Genomic DNA, 23,223 nt, shown 5'->3' with positions numbered 1-23,223 from the left:
CTATGCTGTAACATCTGGACGCTGCAGGTTTAGCGCAGCGCAAGTACACAGCATCAAACCCTCAGGATCGTGGGCACATACCCTTTTAGTTACGGACTTGTCCTCACCTTTTCTGTGCTAGGTTTCTGCATATTAATCTTTGTTTTGGAATGACTAGGATGCAATGGACATAGAATGGTGAATCGTCAGTCTGAATGATTTGCGATGTATTGTCAGTCTGAGTGATTGCGGTGTATCGTCAGTCCACTACTAATTGCGGTGTGTCGTCAGTCCACAGCTGATTGCGGTGTATCATTAATCCACGACTAATTGCGGTGTATCATCAGTCCACTACTGATTGCGGTGTATCATTAGTCCACAACTAATTGCGGTGTATCGTCAGTCCACGGCTGATTGCGGTGTGTCGTCAGTCCACGACTGATTGCGGTGTATCGTCAGTCCACTACTAATTGCGGTGTATCACTAGTCCACAACTAATTGCAGTGTGTCGTCAGTCCCCGTCTGATTGCGGTGTGTCGTCAGTCCACGACTGATTGCGGTGTATCGTCAGTCCACTACTAATTGCGGTGTGTCGTCAGTCCACAGCTGATTGCGGTGTATCATTAATCCACGACTAATTGCGGTGTATCATCAGTCCACTACTGATTGCGGTGTATCATTAGTCCACAACTAATTGCGGTGTATCGTCAGTCCCCGGCTGATTGCGGTGTATCATCAGTCCACGACTGATTGCGGTGTATCATTAGTCCACAACTAATTGCGGTGTATCGTCAGTCCACGTCTGATTGCGGTGTGTCGTCAGTCCACGACTGATTGCGGTGTGTCGTCAGTCCACGACTGATTGCGGTGTGTCGTCAGTCCACGACTGATTGCGGTGTGTCGTCAGTCCACGACTGATTGCGGTGTGTCGTCAGTCCACGACTGATTGCGGCGTATCGTCAGTCCACGACTGATTGCGGTGTGTCGTCAGTCCACTACTGATTGCGGTGTATCATTAGTCCACAACTAATTGCGGTGTATCGTCACTCCACGACTGATTGTAGTATATCGTCAGTCCACGACTGATTGCGGCGTATCGTCAGTCCACGACTGATTGCGGTGTATCGTCGGTCTACACTTCATTATTTCTAATTACTGCGCTTCTGTCTTTCAATATCAGCTTGTACAGAAATGCCAGCTAGTGCAGAAGATCCTTTCATCGTGGGACGATAACGAGAAAGAGCAGTAAGTGATAATATGATCATACATAATAGAAATACTTTATTGCAGGATGAAGGAGAGGCGCCGCTGGTCTCTTTAAGCTGCGTGTGCCTGTAGGAATGGTCACTGATGAGATTTCTTCTGGTGTATTACACTGTGTCATGATGTAACTATGTAATACACTCGGCAGCTTTCTTAAAATGTAAAAATAAATGACGTATAGTTGCTTATGCATTTAAAGGAGTTTTCCACTAAACTTATATTGATGTCCTCTGTCTACATTTAAACTCTGTCCTTAGGATTGATCACCGGTATCCGATAGATGGGGCTCCGACACCCTTTATACCAATAGCGAAATGAATGGCGCTCATCTGCCATATCAAAGAGCAGCCGCTAAAGAGCGGTCTCGTTCCACTCCTCACAGCATTATCAGACGGAGCTCATAATGGCCGGCCTAAGGGATGTCGGACCCTCTCCAATACCCATCATAAGCAATGTTTATCAATACCGGTGTAGTTGAAAAACGTCTTTAAATGGGATGTGTCAGACTGTATATGGAATTGAAATGTCCCGGTTTAAAGGGGTTCTCCAGCCAGATACAATTTCCTTAAATATGTCAAAAATGCAAATTATTAAACGCATTCCCAACCAGTGTAACGGTCTAAACGTTGCATGATGATGCCAGAGAGGTAGACAAGCTTTTTATCCCATGGATGCTGTCACTTTAAATAAGCGTTACAAAACTTTGTGAAACCAAACACTCAGTGCAACAGGGGATAACCCCTTTAATCACCTTTGTGCCCCCTTTAAAATAAAACCAATGTATGGTCAGCTCTCGGAGCTTTATTCCTCCGGACTCGGCTATTCTCGGCTCACCACATAACATTATTGTGTCGTGACCGCTGCAGCCAATTATCAGGTGATGATCAGCTGCAGCCCATCAAAGTGAACATCCACTGTGCAGGCGATCAGTGGCCAATGTTTGGTTGCAGCGATCACAGTACCTACGCCGCTCTGGGAGGTGAGAATACATTATTATTTCTCCTTCGCCTCATTGGGGGACACAGGACCATGGGTTATGCTGCTGTCACTAGGAGGCTGACACTAAGCTGAGACAAAAAAGGGTTAGCTCCTCCCCTGCAGTATACACCCTCATGCTGGCATGCAGAGACCCAGTTTAAGCTTAGTGTCCGTAGGAGGCACACTGATTTTTTCTCTCTTTTTTCATCTATTCCGGACGAAGGGGGCGACGGATTCTTCTAAGGTCCGATCTCCCCCGAACCAACAACAGGCGAGCACGGGAGTTTCACCTCACCGTATCCTCTCCTGCGACGTGGGAGCCACTGCCTGAGCTGTCCTTTTTTTTCGGGCGACGGTTTCTCCCCTAATGGGCCCCGATCTCCCCTTATACAGACGAGCACTGGTGTTCCTACCTCCAGTATCCTCCTCTGCAGCCAGGCCTTTTTATTGCCGGACATCTGCCCTGTCCACCAGGTTCTACCCTCGGCTGTACAGTGGCTTTATCCCAGTGGCGTCCGTGCAGACCACACTGCATCACCAATGTGACTTGTGACTCAGGTGGTGGACGGTTCCTCTCCACCCCCCATGTGGGGTAGGTGGATAGAAGGCTTCCCAACCCCTGCACCGTTCCTATATATGGCACCATGGTTCCCTCTCACCTCCATCTTCAGGGTAAGTGCCCGGTGGGGGGACTGGGGGGGGGTGTCGCCGGCGGTCAGGAGGGCTCCTCATCCCTGGGCTCCATCTGCAGGCTTTTTGGGCGGTCCCTGTCCCTTTCCGGCGCTCGCGACCGCGCGCCGGGCCAAGGCCGCAAATTTAGTCCCCGGCTTCGGCCTAGCCGCTGGTCGCCGCCGCTAAGCTCCGCCCACTCCAGCCAGTGTCTGTGGCGCCGCCCCCCGCTCCTGGCGCTTCTCACAGCCGCCGAGATTTCTCTTCCTGATCTCGGCGGCCATCTTGGTCCCTCTCCTCAGCGCCGCAGCTCCTGCCTGTCGCATCTCTGGCGCGTCAGTGGCCCACGTGCAGCCGGCTTCCTCCTCTCAGAGTGAACACCCCAGCAGTTCGTCTCTCCTGGATAGCGGGACACAGGACCGGGGTAAGGAGACATCGTTAGCTCCCCTCTGCAGCGCCCTCTCAGTCACTGGTCACCTCTATATAGACCCTGTAATTTTGTCTGCATTAGCATCATGTCGCAGTCAAGGTCTAAAAAATCTTCTAAGGTGCATACAACCTTCTTTTCTGCGTGTACCACCTGCCAGGCCCCTCTTCCCAGGCCTCAAAGCTCTCCCCTCTGCTCTGCCTGCGATGCCCCGTGTGCCCAGGAGCCCTCCACCGCCGCCGACCCTGGAGTACCTAGCCCCCCCCCCCGTGGGTCGCCTCGCTTTCTCAGTCCGTGGATTTTTTAGCTAACGCCATCAAGTCCATTCAAAATCCTCCCGGGGAACGGGGCAATCCGCTACAGGTGCTAAGGGATCCCTCCATAGCAGGGGAATCGTCGGCCAGCAGGGGCCGCTCGCCTCTTAAAGAGGCACGGTCGTCCAGAAAACGGACCCGTACTACCTCTCCGGAGCCTCTCGCTCACCCTCTTTGGGGGCTCGAAGCGTTCAGGACTCTGAACATGAGTCTGAAATTTCTTTGGATCCGGAGGCTCCGGAGTTCAGAGCCACGGTTGACTCCCTCATCGTAGCAGTCAATCACGCACTAAAGGTGGATGACGATTCTAATTCCGCTCCGGAACATGCGGTCTCCTTTTCCAGAACCAAGCGTTCTCACAAAGCTTTTGCCTCTCATCCAGCCTTCCTGGACATAGTCAGGCGTCACAGGGAACACCCAGACAAGCGCTTCACGGGTAAGAAGGTCTTGGTTTCCAAGTATCCCTTCTCAGCTGATCTCGTGAAAGACTGGACGGATCCCCCCACGGTAGATCCGCCGGTCTCGCGCCTGGCTTCTAAGACTCTTCTCTCAGTCCCGGAGGGCGCTTCAATTAAGAGTCCCACCGAACGCCAGATAGACTCTCTAGCTCGCTCGGTGTACGAAGCCTCTGGCTCGTCCCTGTCTCCCTCCTTCGCCGCGGCCTGGGTGTCCAAGGCTATGGTTTCCTGGGCGGATGCCCTAGCGAAATCCATTAATGAGCAGGACCTCCCCTCGGAGATGGCGGACCTGGCTAAGCAGCTAGCCATGGCCAGCGATTATGTTATGTTCGCATCTCTCGACGCGGCAAATTGCGCTGCTTCGGCGGCTTCCAACGCCATCGCTATTAGAAGGGCCCTTTGGCTCAGAGATTGGCGCGCAGACTCTTCCTCTAAAAAATCCCTGATTTCTCTCCCTTTTCAAAGCGGGCGTCTTTTCGGCGAAAAGCTTGACCAGCTTATTTCCGACGCCACAGGGGGAAAGAGCAAGTTTCTTCCCCAACAGAGGCCCAAGGCGGCTTTCCAGTGCCAGCCTTACTTTCGTTTTCGGCCTTTTCGTACCAACTCTGCCTGGTCCAATCCCTCTGGCCTTCCCAGATCGGACCGCTCCGCCCGCGCAGACAGAGACGTTCGTCCATCCTTCAGACCTAATCCCTCCTGGCGCGGGAAACCGAGGCAGCCCCGAACCAGAGGTTCCAGACCTCCCAGATTCCCTTCTCAATGACTCGGGAACAGCGCCAGTCGATCCCAGAAGAGTAGGCGGTCGTCTACTCCTTTTTCAACAAGCCTGGCTCTCCGTCGTTCACGACGAATGGGTCAGAGATCTGGTATCGTCTGGCTACAAGATAGAGTTCTCCTCTCCCCCTCCCACTCGGTTCTTCCCCTCTCGTCTTCCCAGTTCGGGAGCTCAGTCTCGCGCCCTTCTTTGCGCCATCCACTCCCTCCGCCAGAGCGGGGTCATCGTGCCGGTCCCGGAACACGAGAGGTTCAGAGGCTTCTACTCAAACCTCTTCGTCGTGCCAAAGAAGGACGGGACCGTTCGTCCCATTTTGGATCTGAAGCTTCTGAACAGGTGCGTGAGAGTCCGGCACTTCAGGATGGAATCGCTCAGATCAGTCATCTCCTCCATGGAAAGAGGGGAATTTTTGGCCTCGATAGACATCAAGGATGCCTATCTTCACATCCCGATCTTCCCGCCTCATCAGAGGTTCCTTCGCTTTGCCATTCGAGAGGACCATTTTCAGTTCACAGCCTTGCCCTTCGGTCTCGCCACGGCGCCCAGGGTGTTCACCAAGGTCATGGCGGCTGTCATGGCCATTCTTCACTCTCGAGGAGTCGTCGTATTACCTTACTTAGACGATCTCCTCATAAAGGGCCCGTCGTTTCAGGCCTGCGAGTCAAGCGTCCACATTACCCTGGATTCGCTTTCTCGCCTGGGCTGGCTGATCAACTTAGACAAGTCATCTCCCGTTCCTTCCCGTCGGATCTCCTTTCTGGGAATGATCCTGGACACTTCAAGGGGGCTGGTTTTGCTTCCTCGGTCCAAGGTCCAAGCGCTCCAGCAGGGAGTCCGTACACTCTGCCATCCTCGCCCGCGAACCATTCGGTTCGCCATGAAGATCCTGGGAAAGATGGTTGCGGCAATCGAAGCTGTTCCCTTCGCTCAACTCCATCTCCGCCCCTTACAACAGGCTCTGCTGGACAACTGGGACAGGAGTCTCTTTTCTCTCGACCTCCCTTGTCCCCTGTCTCCTCGGGTCAGACATTCTCTCATTTGGTGGACCCTGGGACCATCTCTTCTCCAGGGGAAGTCCTTCCTCCCGTTCCGCTGGTTAGTGGTAACCACCGACGCCAGTCTTCTTGGCTGGGGGGCGGTGTTTCTTCACCACTCGGCCCAGGGTCGTTGGACTGCTCGGGAATCCAGCCTCCCCATCAACATTCTGGAGATTCGTGCTATCAGACTTGCTCTGATTCACTTCCACGCTCTGCTTGCGGGTCACCCAATAAGAGTCCAATCGGACAACGTCACGGCGGTGGCTTACATCAACCATCAGGGGGGTACCCGCAGCAGGGCGGCGATGAGGGAAGTCTCTCTCATCCTTCGTTGGGCCGAGACCAACCACTCCATCATCTCGGCGGTGCACATTCCGGGAGTCGAGAACTGGGCAGCGGACTTCCTGAGCCGCCAGGGCCTTGCCTCGGGGGAATGGGAACTTCACCCAGAAGTTTTTCACCAGATCTGTCTTTGCTGGGGGACCCCGGACGTGGATCTGATGGCATCCAGATGGAACGCCAAGGTCCACAACTTCATCGCTCGATCTCGGGATCCCCAGGCCATTGGAGTGGACGCGCTAATTTCTCCGTGGCATCATTTTCAACTCCCATACGTGTTTCCTCCTCTTCCCTTACTGCCGAAGGTCATCCGAAAGATCAGGACGGAGGGAGGACCGGTCATTCTGGTCGCCCCAGACTGGCCTCGTCGCGCTTGGTACGCGGAGCTCGTTCAGCTCGTAGCCGACGTCCCCTTGCGGTTGCCAGACCGCCCAGACCTACTTCGCCAAGGACCGATCTACCATCAGAGCTCAGGGGCCCTACGTTTGACGGCGTGGCTGTTGAAACCTGGATTCTAGCTCGTGCTGGTTTCTCTCAGCAGGTCATTCCTACCATGCTAAGTGCTCGCAAGGCGTCCTCTGCCTCTATCTACCACCGCGTCTGGAAGACCTTCTTTTCTTGGTGCAGGCTCCGAGGGCTCCCTCCGCTCAGCTTCTCCATCCCTTGTATCCTGAATTTCCTTCAGTCCGGTCTGGATTCCGGTTTGGCCCTGAGCTCTCTTAAAGGTCAGATCTCAGCCTTATCCGTGCTGTTCCAGCGTAGGATCGCCACCAACCTTCAGGTCAAGACTTTCATTCAGGGAGTCTCCCATGTTGTTCCTCCTTACAGGATGCCTTTGGAGACCTGGGATCTCAATTTGGTCCTGGGGGCTCTCCAGGAACCGCCGTTCGAACCCCTTCAAGACGTTCCGCTCTCTGTTCTCTCTTGGAAGGTTGCCTTCCTGGTAGCGGTGACGTCCATCAGAAGGGTTTCAGAGCTCGCCGCTCTATCCTGTCGGGCACCTTTCCTTGCCTTTCATCAGGACAAGGTAGTCCTACGTCCTTCTCCCGCGTTTCTTCCAAAGGTGGTCTCATCTTTCCACCTTAACGAGGACATCATCCTTCCCTCCTTTTGTCCGCAGCCTAAACATAAGGTCGAGAAGGCTCTCCATACTCTGGACGTGGTACGGGCTCTCAGGAGGTACATTTCCAGAACGGCACACTTCAGAAAATCGGACGCCCTTTTCGTGCTCCCGGAGGGTCACAGAAAGGGTTTGGCGGCGTCTAAATCCACGATAGCTAGATGGATCCGATCTGCTATCCAGGAATCCTATCGGGTCAGGGGCAGTCCTATCCCGGCGGGGATTAGAGCTCACTCCACTCGGTCGATGGGTGCTTCCTGGGCCATCCGGCACCAGGCATCAGCGGAGCAGGTTTGCAAGGCCGCAACGTGGTCCAGCCTGCATACCTTCACAAAGCATTACAATGTGCATATCCAATCCTCTGCGGACGCGGCCCTTGGCAGGCGTATCCTGCAGGCGGCCGTTGCGCATTGGTAGTCAGATGGTACATGAAGTTACGTGGTTGTATTGTTTCCCTCCCAGGGACTGCTTTGGGACGTCCCATGGTCCTGTGTCCCCCAATGAGGCGAAGGAGAAATAGGGATTTTTGTGTGTACTCACCGTAAAATCCTTTTCTCCGAGCCACTCATTGGGGGACACAGCACCCACCCTGGTAGCCTTACGGCTAGTTATCTTTTTTAGTCTTTGACTGTTGTTTGACATGTTATGTTCCAATGTTTTTTGATATATTGTTCTCATTATCCTACTGCTTTTGCACTTAACTGGGTCTCTGCATGCCAGCATGAGGGTGTATACTGCAGGGGAGGAGCTAACCCTTTTTTGTCTCAGCTTAGTGTCAGCCTCCTAGTGACAGCAGCATAACCCATGGTCCTGTGTCCCCCAATGAGTGGCTCGGAGAAAAGGATTTTACGGTGAGTACACACAAAAATCCCTATTTTATATAGCTGACATACATCATTAATAGTCACTGTGACGGCTCATAGACCCCACTGAAAAGCTGTGATTTCGGATCTCCGTTGTTCCAGGCCGGACTAAACCTGTTCATTATGGCTTTCCCTTTCCTGTTAATCTTTCAGGTCAGAAGGCGGACGCAGGAAAGGCTTTATGGGTCATCTCACCAAAATCGCAAATGCTCTGGTGCAAAGTTCGGAGAAAGGTCCTAATAACGCTCTCATTAACCAGCTAATTAAAGGTGACGGCAAAGGTTCATTGGAAATATTCGTATCTAGTTTACACTACGGCAATTGAGGTTTAATATTGTCCGTTTCTACATCCAGAGTTCCCAGATGAGCAGCAGGAGCAGTGGGAAAGCTTCATTTCGGGATCTCTTACCGACACCAACAAGAAGAACACCGTCGACCTTGTAAGGCTTGTATGGTTACTTTTAGGTTGGGTTTGGATGTGTTGGTCGCCCACTAATATGGTTTCTCACAATAAACAAATGGCCAGACCCTAAGGTCGTAACAGCTGACATCCTGCTGCAGTGGCCAGGTTAGGTGGCATCTCCCATCTTGGCCGTTTAACCCCTTGGTGAGCCAATCAGTGCCCCTATAACGTTGTTCCTGGGCTAGATGAAGGGCTGCCGAGATTTCTGTACCTAAAAAGCTTTGTGGTCTTTTTCACTTTCCCAGGTAAACACAAGAAACATGCACTCCTCCAGTGATGACGAAGACAATGACCTGAAGGAATTTAATTTTCCCCAAGAGGCCGTTCTCCAGCAGGTGACAGCCATTCTCCTTACATAAATGCAAAGCAAAGTTACTGCATGGAAAATACAATACGTTCCTGGTCAGATAGGGAATAGAAACAAGACTTCTAAGTGAAAATCAAAATTGATCCTCAGTTTACATGTCAGGTTTTTGGTAATTTGTCAACCTCATTGGCAAAATATTGACTGCTGTTCATTCAGGGACTTTGGGGGGGAAACACAGATAATTTGGTTCCCCTCTGCTGCCCTGGACTAATTATGGATTTCTGATTTTTGTGTCAAGGTCTGTTTTCCTGGAAAAATGTAGTTGGTCAAATTAATTCTTTCGTAAATATCGGGTACAACGCTCAATGGAATATTTATTTAGTTTGCGTCTTCTTTTACTACTTTGGTGTATTGGGAGTCTGTAAGCCAAAATTAACAGTATAAAGTAAGCATATCGCCTTATAGGAGATATCACCCCTATATAAATCAGACGTTTAGTGAGGTAACCGCTGCCTCCGTTCTGCAGAAACTGAAGTTTTACCAAATATGAAATTTTTGGTGCACCCTGGGTGTGGCCAAGAGGCTCAATGCACCGTTTCGCCCACAGAGGTTCTGCTTGCCCTGCGGACCTCACTGCACTAGCTTGCCTGTCACGAGAACTGCCTACAGATAAAGCTCAGGCTCTGCCAGTCGCCAGTAGGGCATGCAAAGCCTATGGACACAACTTTAGACTGAGCTGCTTGGCCACACCAAGGGTGCACCTCCCAAGCCAAAATGGTGCTAATAAAAGACTATAGTCATGCAAACAAGACCACATACAGCTCCATTGACTAAAAAAATAAAGTTATGGGTTTAGAGAAAATGGCAACACAAACGAATCCTTTTCTTAATGGAGTTCTGCATGTTTGTTAAAGGAGGAGATCATAGTACCTGACTCACAGGCCGGATGAATCAGACCCACTGCATTATTGCAGCCTTGTATGTTTTGGTACCTGACGGCTTCTCCCTGCATTTTCAGAGTTGCATTAGCGTCGCCAGTGTCTGATTCATACTACCTGTGGTTTCGGAAATCATGAATCGCCCGTCAGGTTTCCTTTTGAGATTGAGGATGATCTTTTTGAACGTCTTAAAAAGGAAAAAAAAATTTTCACACCATTTCACATCACTTTTTTTTCCCCCATCATTTTTAAGTACATTATATGGTCGTTGAAAACTACAACTTGTCCCTCCAAAAGCATGCCCTCATATGCATATGTCAGTGGAAAATATGAGCGCTATGGCTCTTAGAAGGGGAGGAAAAACAAAAAAAAAGCACAGAAATGAAAAATCGGACCGGTCCGAAAGGGATTTTTTGTAATTGTCAGCATGCCGCCCTTTTTTATAAATTTATAATGTTTATCTGTTGTGTTTTTTTTGTTGTTTTTTTTTCCAGGCTTTTGTTGACTACCAAGTACAGCAGATGACATCTGCTTTTATAGATCACTTTGGGTTCAATGATGAGGCGTTTGGAGAGCAAGAAGAGAGTGTCAAGTTAGTATTAATAATACAGTCCTACATATCACCCATGAGTTTACATGCAGAACATACATTTGTTGCACTGTATTTCCGGCCGCAGTTTATCTTCATAGCACACATGCCTATAGATCTATGAAACATTTAGCTGGGAGGGTATGTACATTCAAGTAAACCTATTGTTTAAGTGAAAAAAAAAACATTTCTCAAATATTTAGTACATTTTAGGAAAATACATGTCTTAAGTTAGTGCTCATAACTGACACTTTAAAGATAGACTGAAGTCAGCTTAAGTTGTCTCTCCCTCTAAATTTTCACAGCCTTGTGAGTCTTTCTGCATTTAGGCTGTCTACAATACAAAGCGTGAGAATCGGATTAACACTTCACAAGCAATTGATGTATTCATTTACAGGTTAACTTTTTAGAAGCAGCAGTGCCCTCTTGCAGATAAGCCCTTTAGAAGCAGCTCTGTCTTCCTTTTTGCTGCATAATTCACAGGAACATCTTATTAAATGGCTCGTAAATTGCAATGTCCTGTATGAAGTAAAATAGACACCTAACTGGAGCTGGAGTAAATTTTCACCTAATTTGCATTTTGCTGATATATAGCTCAATAGGACGCATTGGTGAATTAATTTAGTATGTTTGTACTTCTGGTAAATATGGGGAATCAACTCTTCCGCCGTATTATCGAATTCTGTAAACCAGCTAGTTGACAAAACTGTGAAACAGGCCAAATTCTGTCAGATTTGAGCATAAGGCCGTATAGAATCTGTTCCCGTTTCCCAGCTGGTGCCTCCAAATTTTACCCTCACTCAGGTTAGAGAGAAAGTAAAACGTGTGGTCTCCTTTAACCCCTTATAAACATCTGCCATAAATGTACGGTGCAATTCGGTTGCAGGTGTATGAAGCAGGCTTATGGGGTGAGACCACCCCATATTCTGCAGGTAATGGCTGTGTGTTACAGCCAGGACCTGCCTCTAACAATCACAGGTGGTGAGAAGGGCACTCGCAATTGTAAACCTGTTTAAATGCCACTGTCAAACTCTTTTGACAGCATTAACAACACACCGGCAGGGGAGTGCGTTTTTCAACGGTACCTTCGGATGCGCCTGCGATGTGATTGTGGGTCTCCGATGGGCTGCTCTGACGGCCGGGGGTCTGCTGAAGACCCCCATGTTTATGATTATGGAGCTCCCGTGAAACCTTGCCTGTGTGCCGACTTCAAAGGAGACTGTAATTTTTACTACATACAGCAGTACTTGTGGTATTACAGCATATAGCACAAGTGATCAGACAATCACAGGTTAAAGTCCCCAAAAAACTTAAGTTCAAATCACAGCACTTTTTTTCCCCCATTAAAAGTAAAGATGATAAAAAAAGTACACTTGTTGTATTGCCTTGTTCAGAGAAGTCTGATCTATCAAAATACAAAAGTAATTAACCCTATCGAAAAACACCATAAACAGAAAAAAATTAAAGTTTCAAAATTCCGGGTTTTTTTGGTCGCTGCAAAATCACAAAAAATGCTGTAAAAAGCTATCAAAAGGTCATATCCATCCTAAAATGGGATTAATAAAAAAGTTGTCTGGCCCAGCAGAAAATGACCCATCGCAAGGCTCCATGTTTATGTGGTGCTCTGCTTAGGCATTCATCTGTGTGGCTTCTGACAGGTCACTGATCCACGGCGGTACTTCCGGTTCCTTTTAAGGTTCCCACGGTAGGCGAGAGTCTGATTTGTTGTGGTAGAGAGTTCCAGAGCAGTGGGAGAAATCTTGTATACGATTGTGGGAAGAGGAGATAAGAGGGGAGTAGAGAAGGAGATCTTGTGAGGATCGGTAATTGCAGGCAAGACTGGGAGACTAGGTCACAGATGTATGGAGGACACAGGTTGTGGATGGCTTTGTATGTCATGGTTAAGGTTTGGAACTGGAGTCTCTGGGTAATGGGGAGCCAGTGAAGGGATTGACAGGGAGGAGAGGCCGGGGAATAGCAGTGGTATAAGTGGATTAGTCGGGCAGCAGAGTTGAGGATAGATTGGAGGGGTGCGAGAGTGTTAGAGAGGAGGCCAAAGAGCAGGAGGTTGCAGTAGTCAAGGCGGGAGATGATGAGGTTGATTAAGGAATGTACGGATCCGGGAAATATTTTTGACTTGGAGTCGGCAGGAAATGGAGAGGGTTTGGATTTGTGGTTTGACGTAGAGATTAGAGTCCAGGATTGCCCCGCGGCATCGAGCTTGCGAGACTTGGGAGAGTGAGCAGCCTTTGACTTTGATGGAAAGGTCCACTGGGTGGAGGTTGAATGAGATGGGGAAATATGATGAGTTCTGTTTTGTCCAAGTTAAGTTTTCGAAATCTAGCAGAGAAGGGTGAAATAGTGGACAGACATTGTGGGATTCTAGTTAGATCTGTGTGTCATCAGCAGAAAGGTGAGACTCCATGAGCTGTCCCAGGCCGACGGTGTAGATGGAGAAGAGCAGTGGTCCTAGAACTGAAACTTGTGGGACTCCCGACAGATAGGGGGCGAGGTGAGGAGGTGGTGTGTGAGTTGGAGACTCTGATTGTCCCGTCTGTTAGGTATGATGAGATCCAGGATAGGGCCAAGTCTGTGATGCCAAGAGATGAGAGGGTCTGTAATAATAGGGAATGGTCCACTATGTCACAGGTAGAGGAGCACAGAGTAGTGTCACTTGGATTTGGCGGTTAGTAGGTCATTGGAGACTTTAGTCAGGCAAGTTTCAGGGGAATGATGCGGTTGGAAGCCAAATTGTAAGCGGTCATGGAGGGAGCAGGAGGAGATGTGGGTGGACAGTTCAAGATGGACGTGTTGTTCAAGTAGTTTTGAGGTATAGGGGAGAAGCGATATGGGGTGTTGGCTAGACACAGAGGATGGGTCAAGAGAGGACTTTTTGAGGATGGGTGTGATCGAGGCATGTTTGAAGCGTGAGGGGAAAACACCAGTTGTTAATGATAGGTTGAACAAACGTGTTCTGGTTAGGATGAAGACTGATGAGGTGGGATGGGATCGGGTCGAGTGCACAGGAGGGGAGATGTGATCTTGAGAGTAGAGAGGAAATACATTGGAGTCATAACGATTCACTGTTTTTTTTCCAAGTGATGGATTAGCCAAATTGCCCTTGTTTATGTTGCGCTGGCCACAATCAGAACAGACCTGTGGCTGTAACGTGCGGCCCTTACATGGCACATTCATCTTTACATTGCTCTGTGCATTGAGCAGATTCCATAGGTTGTCTGCGTGCAAAGATGGATTTTTCTGGTGTAAATCCAGCTAAGAGTTTTGCTGTGAATCTTTATGTAAAATGTGGATTTTATAGTAGACTTCACCTCTCTCTACGTTAAAGGGGTGAAGTCCGGACCTAACAGGCTGCTGCAAATCATCCTATTAAACATTGAGCCTTTTTAGATCTTGCCTTGTTTCCCCCTATACGCCATCTTGGTGGGACACCAGTTGTGTGTGTTGGGTCACATTTTCCCCATTATCAGTACTCCATATATTGATTATGAATGATTTTACTCCCAAGGTAACACTGACCTGTATAGCATTAGTATAGATATCTCCAATCAGTCCAACTAAGGGCCTTTCATAATAATCTGAGTATCCTCGTTAAATGGGCATGTAATCAATATCTGAAGTCACTGTCCTTTTATTGTTTTTGTCAGAGGTTTGTGTTGCACTTGAATGACTGCCTACATTGCACTTCTCACTTTAGTGCCAGTTTTCTTTTTGTCATTGACCCGTTGCCTCTGTCATTGATTTGCTTTGCCACCTTTTTCTCCTCCTTCCACTTTTAGTTTGATGTGTTTTGCTTGTTTCTTTCTCTAACTTGCAGTGCTCACTTTCGACAGCTGAAGAGGTAAAACATGCTTACACAGTTATGGTAGGGCATTACACGGTGACATGTACCCTTCAGCCTCCAACTTATGGAATTTTTTTTATTGCATTTTTTTTTTTGTTATGGCAAGCATTCATTTGTTGTGTGATGTTTGGCTTCAGACGGCCCATTACATTCACATTTCCACTTGTGGTTTACCTATAAAAGCATTCATGGACCTTCCAACAACATTTCTTTCTCCGCATGCAAAGAGCGGTACAATACTTTTTAGAAATAAAAATTATAAATAATATAAAAAATTTTTGCATCTAGTAAAAAAAAAAAAAAGTTGCACCCAACAGTTACCCATTTTTTTAAAAAAAAAATACAATGTTCTGTCACATGCATTAATGGACGGACGAAAATAATTGTATGTATGTATTGTATGTATATACACACACACACACACACACACACACACACACACACACACACACACACACACACACACACACACACACACTGTGTACGGAAAGTATTCAGACCCCTTTAAATTTTTCACTCTGTTTCATTGCAGCCGTTTGGTAAATTCAAAAAAGTTCATTTTTTCCTCATTAATGTACACTCTGCACCACATCTTGACTGAACAAAAAACAAATGAAAATGAAATGATTTGAAAGAAATGTTTGCAAATTTATTAAAAAAAGAAAAGCTGAAATATCACATGGTCATAAGTATTCAGACCCTTTGCTCAGACACTCATATTTAAGTCACATGCTGTCCATTTCCTTGTGATCCAGTCAAGCTGTATTTAATTAAACTGATAGGACTTGATTTGGAGCGGCGCACACCTGTCTATATAAGACCTCACAGCTCACAGTGCATGTCAGACCAAATGAGAATCATGAAGTCAAAGGAACTGGCCAAGGAGCTCAGAGACAGAATTGTGGCAAGACACAGATCGGGCCAAGGTTACAAAACAATTTCTGCAGTACTCAGGGTTCCTAAGAGCACAGCGGCCTCCATAATCCTTAAATGGAAGACGTTTGGGACCACCAGAAGTCTTCCTAGACCTGGCCGTCCAGCCACACTGAGCAATCATAGGAGAAGAGCCTTGGTGAGAGAGGTAAAGAAGAACCCCAAGATCACTGTGGCTGAGCTGCAGAAATGCAGTAGGGAGATGGGAGAAAGTTCCACAAAGTCAACTGCAGCCCTCCACCAGTCGGGCCTTTATGGCAAAGTGGCCCAATGGAAGCCTCTCCTCAGTGCAAGACATATGAAAGCCTGTATAAAGTTTACTAAAAAAACACATGAAGAACTCCCAGACTATGAGAAATAAGATTCTCTGGTCTGATGAGACGAAGATAGACCTTTTTAGTGATAATTCTAAGTGGTATGTGTGGAGAAAACCAGGCACTGCTCATCACCTGCCCAATACAATCCAAACAGTGAAACATGGTGGTGGCAGCATCATGATATGGGGGTGTTTTTCAGCTGCAGGGACAGGACGACTGGTTGTCATTGAAGGAAACATGAATGCGGCCAACTACAGAGATATCCTGGATGAAAACCTCTTCCAGAGTGCTCTGGACCTCAGACTTGGCCGAAGGTTCACCTTCCAACAAGACAATGACCTTAAGCACACAGCTAAAACACCAAAGGAGCGGCTTCAGAACAACTGTGACCATTCTTGACTGGCCCAGCCAGAGCCCTGACCTAATCCCAATTGAGCATCTCCGGAGAGACCTGAAAATGGCTGTCTACCAACATTCACCATCCAACCTGACGGAACTGGTGAGGATCTCCAAGGAAGAATGGCAGAGGATCCCCAAATCCAGGGGTGAAAAACTTGTTGCATCATTCCCAAGAAGACTCATGGCTGTACTGGCTCGAAAAGGTGCTTCTACGCAATACTGAGCAAAGGGTCTGAATACCCATGTATGTATATGTGTATATACAGTACAGACCAAAAGTTTGGACACACCTTCTCATTGAAAGATTTTTCTGTGTTTTTATGACTATGAAAATTGTACATTCACACTGAAGGCATCAAAACTATGAATTAACACATGAGGAATTATATACTTAACAAAATAGTGTGAGACAACTGAAATTATGTCTTATATTCTAGGTTCTTCAAAGTAGCCACCTTTTGCTTTGATGACTGCTTTGTACACTCTTGGCATTCTCTTGATGAGCTTCACTGTGGAGGCCAGGTCATCTGGCGTAGCACCTCATCACTCTCCTTCTTGGTCAAATAGCCCTTACGCAGCCTGGAGGTGTGTTTGGGGTCACTGTCCTGTTGAAAAATAAATAATGGTCCAACTAAACGCAAACCGGATGGAATAGCATGCCGCTGCAAGATGCTTTGGTAGCCATGCTGGTTCAGTATGCCTTCAATTTTGAATAAATCCCTAACAGTGTCACCAGCAAAGCCCCCTCACACCATCACACCTCCTCCTCCATGCTTCACGATGGGAACCAGACATGTAGAGTCCATCCGTTCACCTTTTCTGCGTCGCACAAAGACATGGTGGTTGGAACCAAAGATCTCAAATTTGGACTTATCAGACCAAAGCACAGATTTCCACTGGTCCATTCCTTGTGTTCTTTAGCCCAAACAAGTCTCTTCTGCTTGTTGCCTGTCCTTAGCAGTGGTTTCCTAGCAGCTATTATTCCATGAAGGCCTGCTGCACAAAGTCTCCTCTTAACAGTTGTTGTAGAGATGTGTCTGCTGCTAGAACTCTGTGTGACATTGACCTGGTCTCTAATCTGAGCTGCTGTTAACCTGCGATTTCTGAGGCTGGTGACTCGGATACACTTATCCTCAGAAGCAGAGGTGACTCTAGGTCTTCCTTTCCTGGGGCGGTCCTCATGTGAGCCAGTTTCTTTGTAGCGCTTGATGATTTTTGCCACTGCACTTGGGGACACTTTCAAAGTTTGCCCAATTTTTCAGAATGACTGACCTTCATTTCTTAAAGTAATGATGGCCACTCGTTTTTCTTTACTTAGCTGCTTTTTTCTTGCAATAATACAAACTCTAGCAGTCTATTCAGTAGCACTATCAGCTGTTTATCCACCAGACTTCTGCACAACACAACTGATGGTCCCAACCCCATTTATAAGGCAAGAAATCCCACTTATTAAACCTGACAGGGCACACCTGTGAAGTGAAAACCATTCCCGGTGACTACCTCTTGAAGCTCATCAAGAGAATGCCAAGAGTGTGCAAAGCAATCATCAAAGCAAAAGGTGGCTACTCTGAAAAACCTAGAATATAATACGTAATTTCAGTTGTTTCACACTTTTTTGTTAAGTATATAATTCCACATGTGTTAAATCATAGTTTTGATGCCTTCAGTGTGAATGTACAATTTTCATAGTCATGAAAATACAGAAAAATCTTTAAATGAGGTCTGTCCAAACTTTTGGTCTGTACTGTATATATGTGTGTGTGTATGTATATATATATATATGTATATGTGTGTGTGTATATATATATATATATATATATATATATATATATTATAATATAGATACATATAATAATTTTCGCCCATTTAAAAAAACAAACATGAGTACCTTTTGAGTGCAACTTTTTTTATTTTACTTGATGCATGTACTTTTTGGCTAAAAACAGTCTTTGCACTTCTGTGACTGTCAGGGTAAAGTCAGACTGTCCCTTAAAAATATTTTAAGGCAAAAAAAATGTACACATTTAAGAACAAAAAATGCTCCCCAATGTGTGTCTACCCTTTATATCCCATATGTGCACTGCCTTTTTTGTGTAGTGATTTAATAAACACATTTCCATAGTGCAGACCTTTGTCTTTTACTTTTGTTGTTGGAAGTCCAATGCGGGGAGGTAATCGGCGTCACATTTGCACGACATGGATGGTTCTTTTTTGCATGGCGGTAGCTGTGACACCTGCGTCTCACTCATCACACGGATATGTCGGAGGTGATGGTTGCAGCGACACTGCATGACAGAATAGCAACGTTCTGCCAATTTCTATTCTTTAACCAAGTTTGTTCAATATAAAAGCATTATGAAATGTGAATTTTGTGACCAGCAATAAGCAGAAACCGATTCCCAGAATTGTGACCTATTGTCATGCTTCGTATTTATTTATTTTTTTAGTGCTCCTTTTGATAAAACTGCCAACATCACGTTTTCCCTGAATGCAGATGAAGAAAGTGTAAGTTGTTGTTTTTTTCTTTTATTTATTTGTGTATTTATTCTGTAAAAAAATTTTTTATTTTAATTGTTATTTTATTATTATTCATGTACTACAGCCAAATTCCAACTTGTTTGAGATTTGCTACAAGGAGCGCATTCAGCAGTTTGATGACGATGAAGATGAAGGCTCAGACGGAGAGGATATCTGGCAGGAGAAAGAGATCCGGTTTTCTTCAGGCACATTGCAGAGTACTGGCACAAGGTAGGGGACTTTGCGTTATATGGTTACAGAAAATAACTATCTTCAATCCTGTTAATGAGGGAAGGACGTTGTTGGCTAAAATTTCACTATACATAACATCATCCATCCTCCCATCATTATGGTTCAGTCATCCCCTTTGCAGAATGCACTCCCCAAAGAATGATGTTTCTCCTACCATGTTTCACGGTTGGGACGGTGTTCTTGCGGTTGTTGTACTCGTCCTTCTTCTTCCTCCAAACAAGGCGAGTGGGGTTGATAACAAAAGTTTCTATTTTGGTCTCATCTGACCACATAACCTTGTTCCATGCCTCATCTGGATCATCCAGATGGTCACTGGCGGACTTCAAATGGGCCTGGACATGTTCTGGTGTGAGCAGGGGGACCTCGCGTGCCCTGCAGGATTTTAACCCATGACAGCGTGTTATGTTACTAACAGTACGTATAATACTTTGTGCACGGTGTGAGCTCCACTTACGATAACCCCTGGCAATTAGTCTTTTGTGTGCATTATTAATCTCCTGCTCAAAACATTGTACGTCACTCCAGCTCTGCAATATTCTAGTGTATTCACCTACCGGTATAGACCTAATAGTGAGGTGACATGTAGAATGGTGTTTCCAGTAATGGGTTTTGTATACAAGGATTTGGTTTGGGACACTCGCGCATTGTAAATCTAAAAAGTGATGGTGAATGAATGATGGACTGCGGTGAATTTCACATTGTACTCATTAGTCTTATTGTACTGATCGACTGATGTATTATTGGATGCTTGGCCATACTCGATAATTAACACATCATCGATAGATCTACCGTACCAATAAAAAAAAATAATAATGGATTATTATGCGTTTACAAAAAGTGTTCGTCCCAAAATGCCATGACCAGGCTTGCTAAAGATGATGAAAATGTTGCTGTAAGTAGTAACACAAGCAAAAAATGTGGCACTTGAATGATGTAACCTAAAGAAAAACCTTCCGGTATTCATTCAATGGTAGCACTAGAGAAGCTACTGGAGGGATTTGTAGTAAGTTTGGTGGACGTAGGGGGGTCATTCGCATGGAAATAGTTTGAGGTTTATACATGGTGGAATCCATGACAACTGCGACCTCCCCCTCGTCCGACATTTTTTCTGACAATATCATGGATATGACTTAATTCAGACCAATAAGACTGGAGTAAGATTTGATCTAAAAGACTTCGAGTTCTTGGGAGTCAAGTAGAATTTTAATTAGTTCTTGGAATCTGTCCATACAATCGACTCGGGATTGAATTTGTTAAAAAAAAAAAAAAAAAAAAGCATTTTGTAATTTGAGTTGAGTATATTAATTAATGGCATAATATGTATTATTCACATCCTCAAGGCATAATATGGCTGATCTTTCAAACATCCGGTGGGCATTGGAAATGCAGTGTTGTGTTGCAGCAAAGGATTCCGAACCTTCAGACCAAAAATGAACATCTTGACCCCAATTATAAACCCATTGAAGAGAGTGATCCCGCAGGTCACGTGGAAACTTGCGTTTTTTCACAGTAATGGTCTCATCCTCTAGTTTGGTAATAGATTTTCGGATGCGATCGGTGAGACTCTGATTTAGAAAGTGATTCCTCCAAGGATTTTCTGTCCAGACCATAGACTGATCGTTTCAATCTCCTTCTTTCATTTCGAATGATGGAAGGAAAGTGACATTTGCCTCCTCTCTTCTGCTCTTTGCTTTGAATTCTATGTTTTCTACATCCAATATCGAGCGGGATGTTTGTTTTTTTTGCCTTTTAGGAGCTGTGGAAGCACAGATAGCGAAGACAGTCGAGATTCTGATGAAGAGGAGGAAGATTCAGGCGGTGGCTCTAGTAGTACTAATCATTCAACCACAGATCCAGCACCACAAACGTCAGAAGGTGGGTGACTGTCCACAGGAGGGGAAAAAAAGGCATTTGATCAACTGGAAGTCCCGTCTTTCCAATCCGTAACGGAGTGCTGCATCCCCGTCACAATTTTCCCAGCGCTCCTGGGAAATGTAGTAGTAAAAATGGATCTTTGCTGCAGCTTTACCCACAAGGATGTGGCGCTACAGCCCGGAGGTTGGATCCTACATGGGACTGTTCTTTCATGTTCCCTCTCATATTGGTAGAATTGTTACACAAATGGTAGTTATTGGTAGATAAATCTTTTTCACCTTTTTAGCGCCTGCTTGGACAGCAACATTTGATTCCACTTCTACAGAAGCCTCAGTGTCCCCATCGGTAACATCAGTAGACACTGGGTCATCGGCGTGGGCAGAGAGCGTACCCAATAACAGTAGTGAAGCCGCCTGGGCTGTCTTCGCAGAAGTCAGTAAAGAAACAAGGTTATTATATATTTTCTCAAATTTTTTTTATCCTAAGCAATAAAGTTCTGTCGTGCCGGAAGGTTATGTCCTCGCATAAGGTGTTTGTTAGACGATCCCCGCATGTGCTGAGGTTGTCGAACAGCCGCGGGGACTCGAACACAGTATTCGAGCACGCCGAAGTCACTCGGTTACCACCCGAGCACGGAGGATAACGCCTTATCATAGACCTATAAATGTCTTTAGTTAGACATTTAGAATATATATCTCCATGTGGAACAGAAGTAGGTTATTGGTTTGCGCTAAAGGGTGGAGATATTACAATATTCCATGATATTCCACACGGCATGATTGAAAGATTCTTACCAGTACAGTGCAAAAACCTTGTAAAATCAAAGTTCCAGTGTTGAGGATAAAGTAAAAAAAAAAAATATATATATATATATATATATATATATATATATTGTAAATCTGAAGGCTAAATCATGTGAGGATGTTTAACCCCTTCATGACCCAGTATATCTTTTTACGGCGGTCATTGAGGGCCTTATTTTGTCTTTACAGAGCTGAGAAATAGGTTTAGCGGCACCAGACGGGCAAAACTACAGCAGGTATCGGCTGTATGCTACAACCTGACAATGCACTGACTCCTCTAATTTCTGGTGGAGGGGTCTCCCTCTAAAACCCCGTCACCCCGCATTCATAAGGGGCTCCGATAGTTGCCATGGCAAACTAGAGCCAACCACAGTGGTCTTTTGAGCCCTGCCATGCGCAAAGTCTAAAATGTAAAGTTTCAATGTAACACTGCCAGGTCTGACGTACTGCATTAAGGAAATACTGCCGTCTATCAGACCAATAAAATATTCACCTTTCATAGTGGGAATAAATTAAGAAAAAAAAAGCCGAAGCCATGAAAAAAAAAAAAATGTTTTGCCCCCGACTTTATATAAAAACAAAAATTAAAAAGTTCAAGTCCTCATTGGTGTTGCCCAAGCTACTAATCATAAACCTCAAAACGATACCAAGTCGCCCCTGCAAAATAAACAGCTCTCGTACGGCTATGTCGGCCAAAAAAATAAGTGGTATTAAGAATATTAAGCAGCAAAAACAAAATTAGGTGTTATAGTGATTGGCTTCATTGAAGGTCTGGTCTGAATCACATTTTTGGGGATTTAGAACCCTGACCTAAATGTAACGCACAGGATAAATGTGAACGTTGCCTTAAAAAAAAATCAGAAATGTTATGAACTCCCAACATGCTACCAATAAAAAGCTTCAACTCATCCCACAAAAAAAGCCAACCCACACTGGGGTCCGTCAAGTCAGAATGATGTCACAACTTCTCAATGCAAATCTGAGAGCCACAACGAGACTCCCATAGACTTGTACTGAAAAGTCACCTCCGCGCCGCTCCAGGAAATACGACAGCTGCCGACAGATGATTTTTCGCCGAAGACCAACGAGAGCGACACTGGAAAAAATTGAAGGTGGCATCGGGTGAGAGCAGTGGAATTATATTTAAAGCACAGCTCCAGTGGTGCAATAAAAAAACTCTGGAGTGGTGCTTTAACAATTTATGGGGTACGTGTCTCCAGAAGCTGGGCACAACGTGCGGGCGCTAAACTGATACATTTTCAATTTTCACTCATGGAAAGCACCTGTGGAGCCAAAATTCTCACTAAGCCCCTAGATGAATTACTTACATTTACAAAATATGGTCACTTGTGAGGGGTTTCTGAATTTTTTAGGACGTCAAGAACATGGAGTCTAGTCTCACCCAGAAGTCTAATTGTGCTCCATGCCGTGTTCCTAAATAGTGGTGTCCAATCACATGCGAGGTCTCGCTTTGTTTGGGTTAAATTGAATAACAAATTGTGGGGCTCATTTTCTCCAATTGCCACTTGTGAGAAGAAAAACTACGGCCAAAGTAGCGTTTAGCAGCAAAAATTTAGTTTTTTGGTGGGTTCACAGCCCAATGTTATAATGTTATGTGAAGATCCAGTGGATTATGAATGCTCGCCACACTCCTCTCCACACCACACTCACATTTGCGGGGTCCATTTTTTCCACTTACCTTTTGAAAAATTAAAAATTGGGGACTAAAACCTAATTTATTTATTT

The 23,223-nt window shown here is 46.0% G+C and overlaps 1 protein-coding gene across 1 annotated transcript in view; it reads left to right on the top strand.

Annotated features, from left to right (window-relative positions):
* The window catches only part of PPP6R1 (protein phosphatase 6 regulatory subunit 1), a 78,062-nt gene that overhangs the window by 50,051 nt on the left and 4,788 nt on the right, over positions 1-23,223 (top strand). Inside the window, exons 11-19 of the mRNA XM_069742854.1 lie at positions 1,160-1,224; positions 8,376-8,491; positions 8,577-8,662; positions 8,931-9,020; positions 10,425-10,522; positions 18,478-18,535; positions 18,633-18,778; positions 20,553-20,674; positions 20,961-21,123. Of these exons, the coding sequence (XP_069598955.1) occupies positions 1,160-1,224; positions 8,376-8,491; positions 8,577-8,662; positions 8,931-9,020; positions 10,425-10,522; positions 18,478-18,535; positions 18,633-18,778; positions 20,553-20,674; positions 20,961-21,123 (944 nt within the window). The remainder of the gene's footprint in view (positions 1-1,159; positions 1,225-8,375; positions 8,492-8,576; positions 8,663-8,930; positions 9,021-10,424; positions 10,523-18,477; positions 18,536-18,632; positions 18,779-20,552; positions 20,675-20,960; positions 21,124-23,223) is intronic.

Source organism: Ranitomeya imitator, chromosome 10 (genome assembly GCF_032444005.1).
Source record: "Ranitomeya imitator isolate aRanImi1 chromosome 10, aRanImi1.pri, whole genome shotgun sequence".
NCBI lineage: Eukaryota > Metazoa > Chordata > Amphibia > Anura > Dendrobatidae > Ranitomeya > Ranitomeya imitator.
Note: the sequence above shows the minus strand (reverse complement) of the source record. Positions and strands in the feature narration are given on the sequence as shown.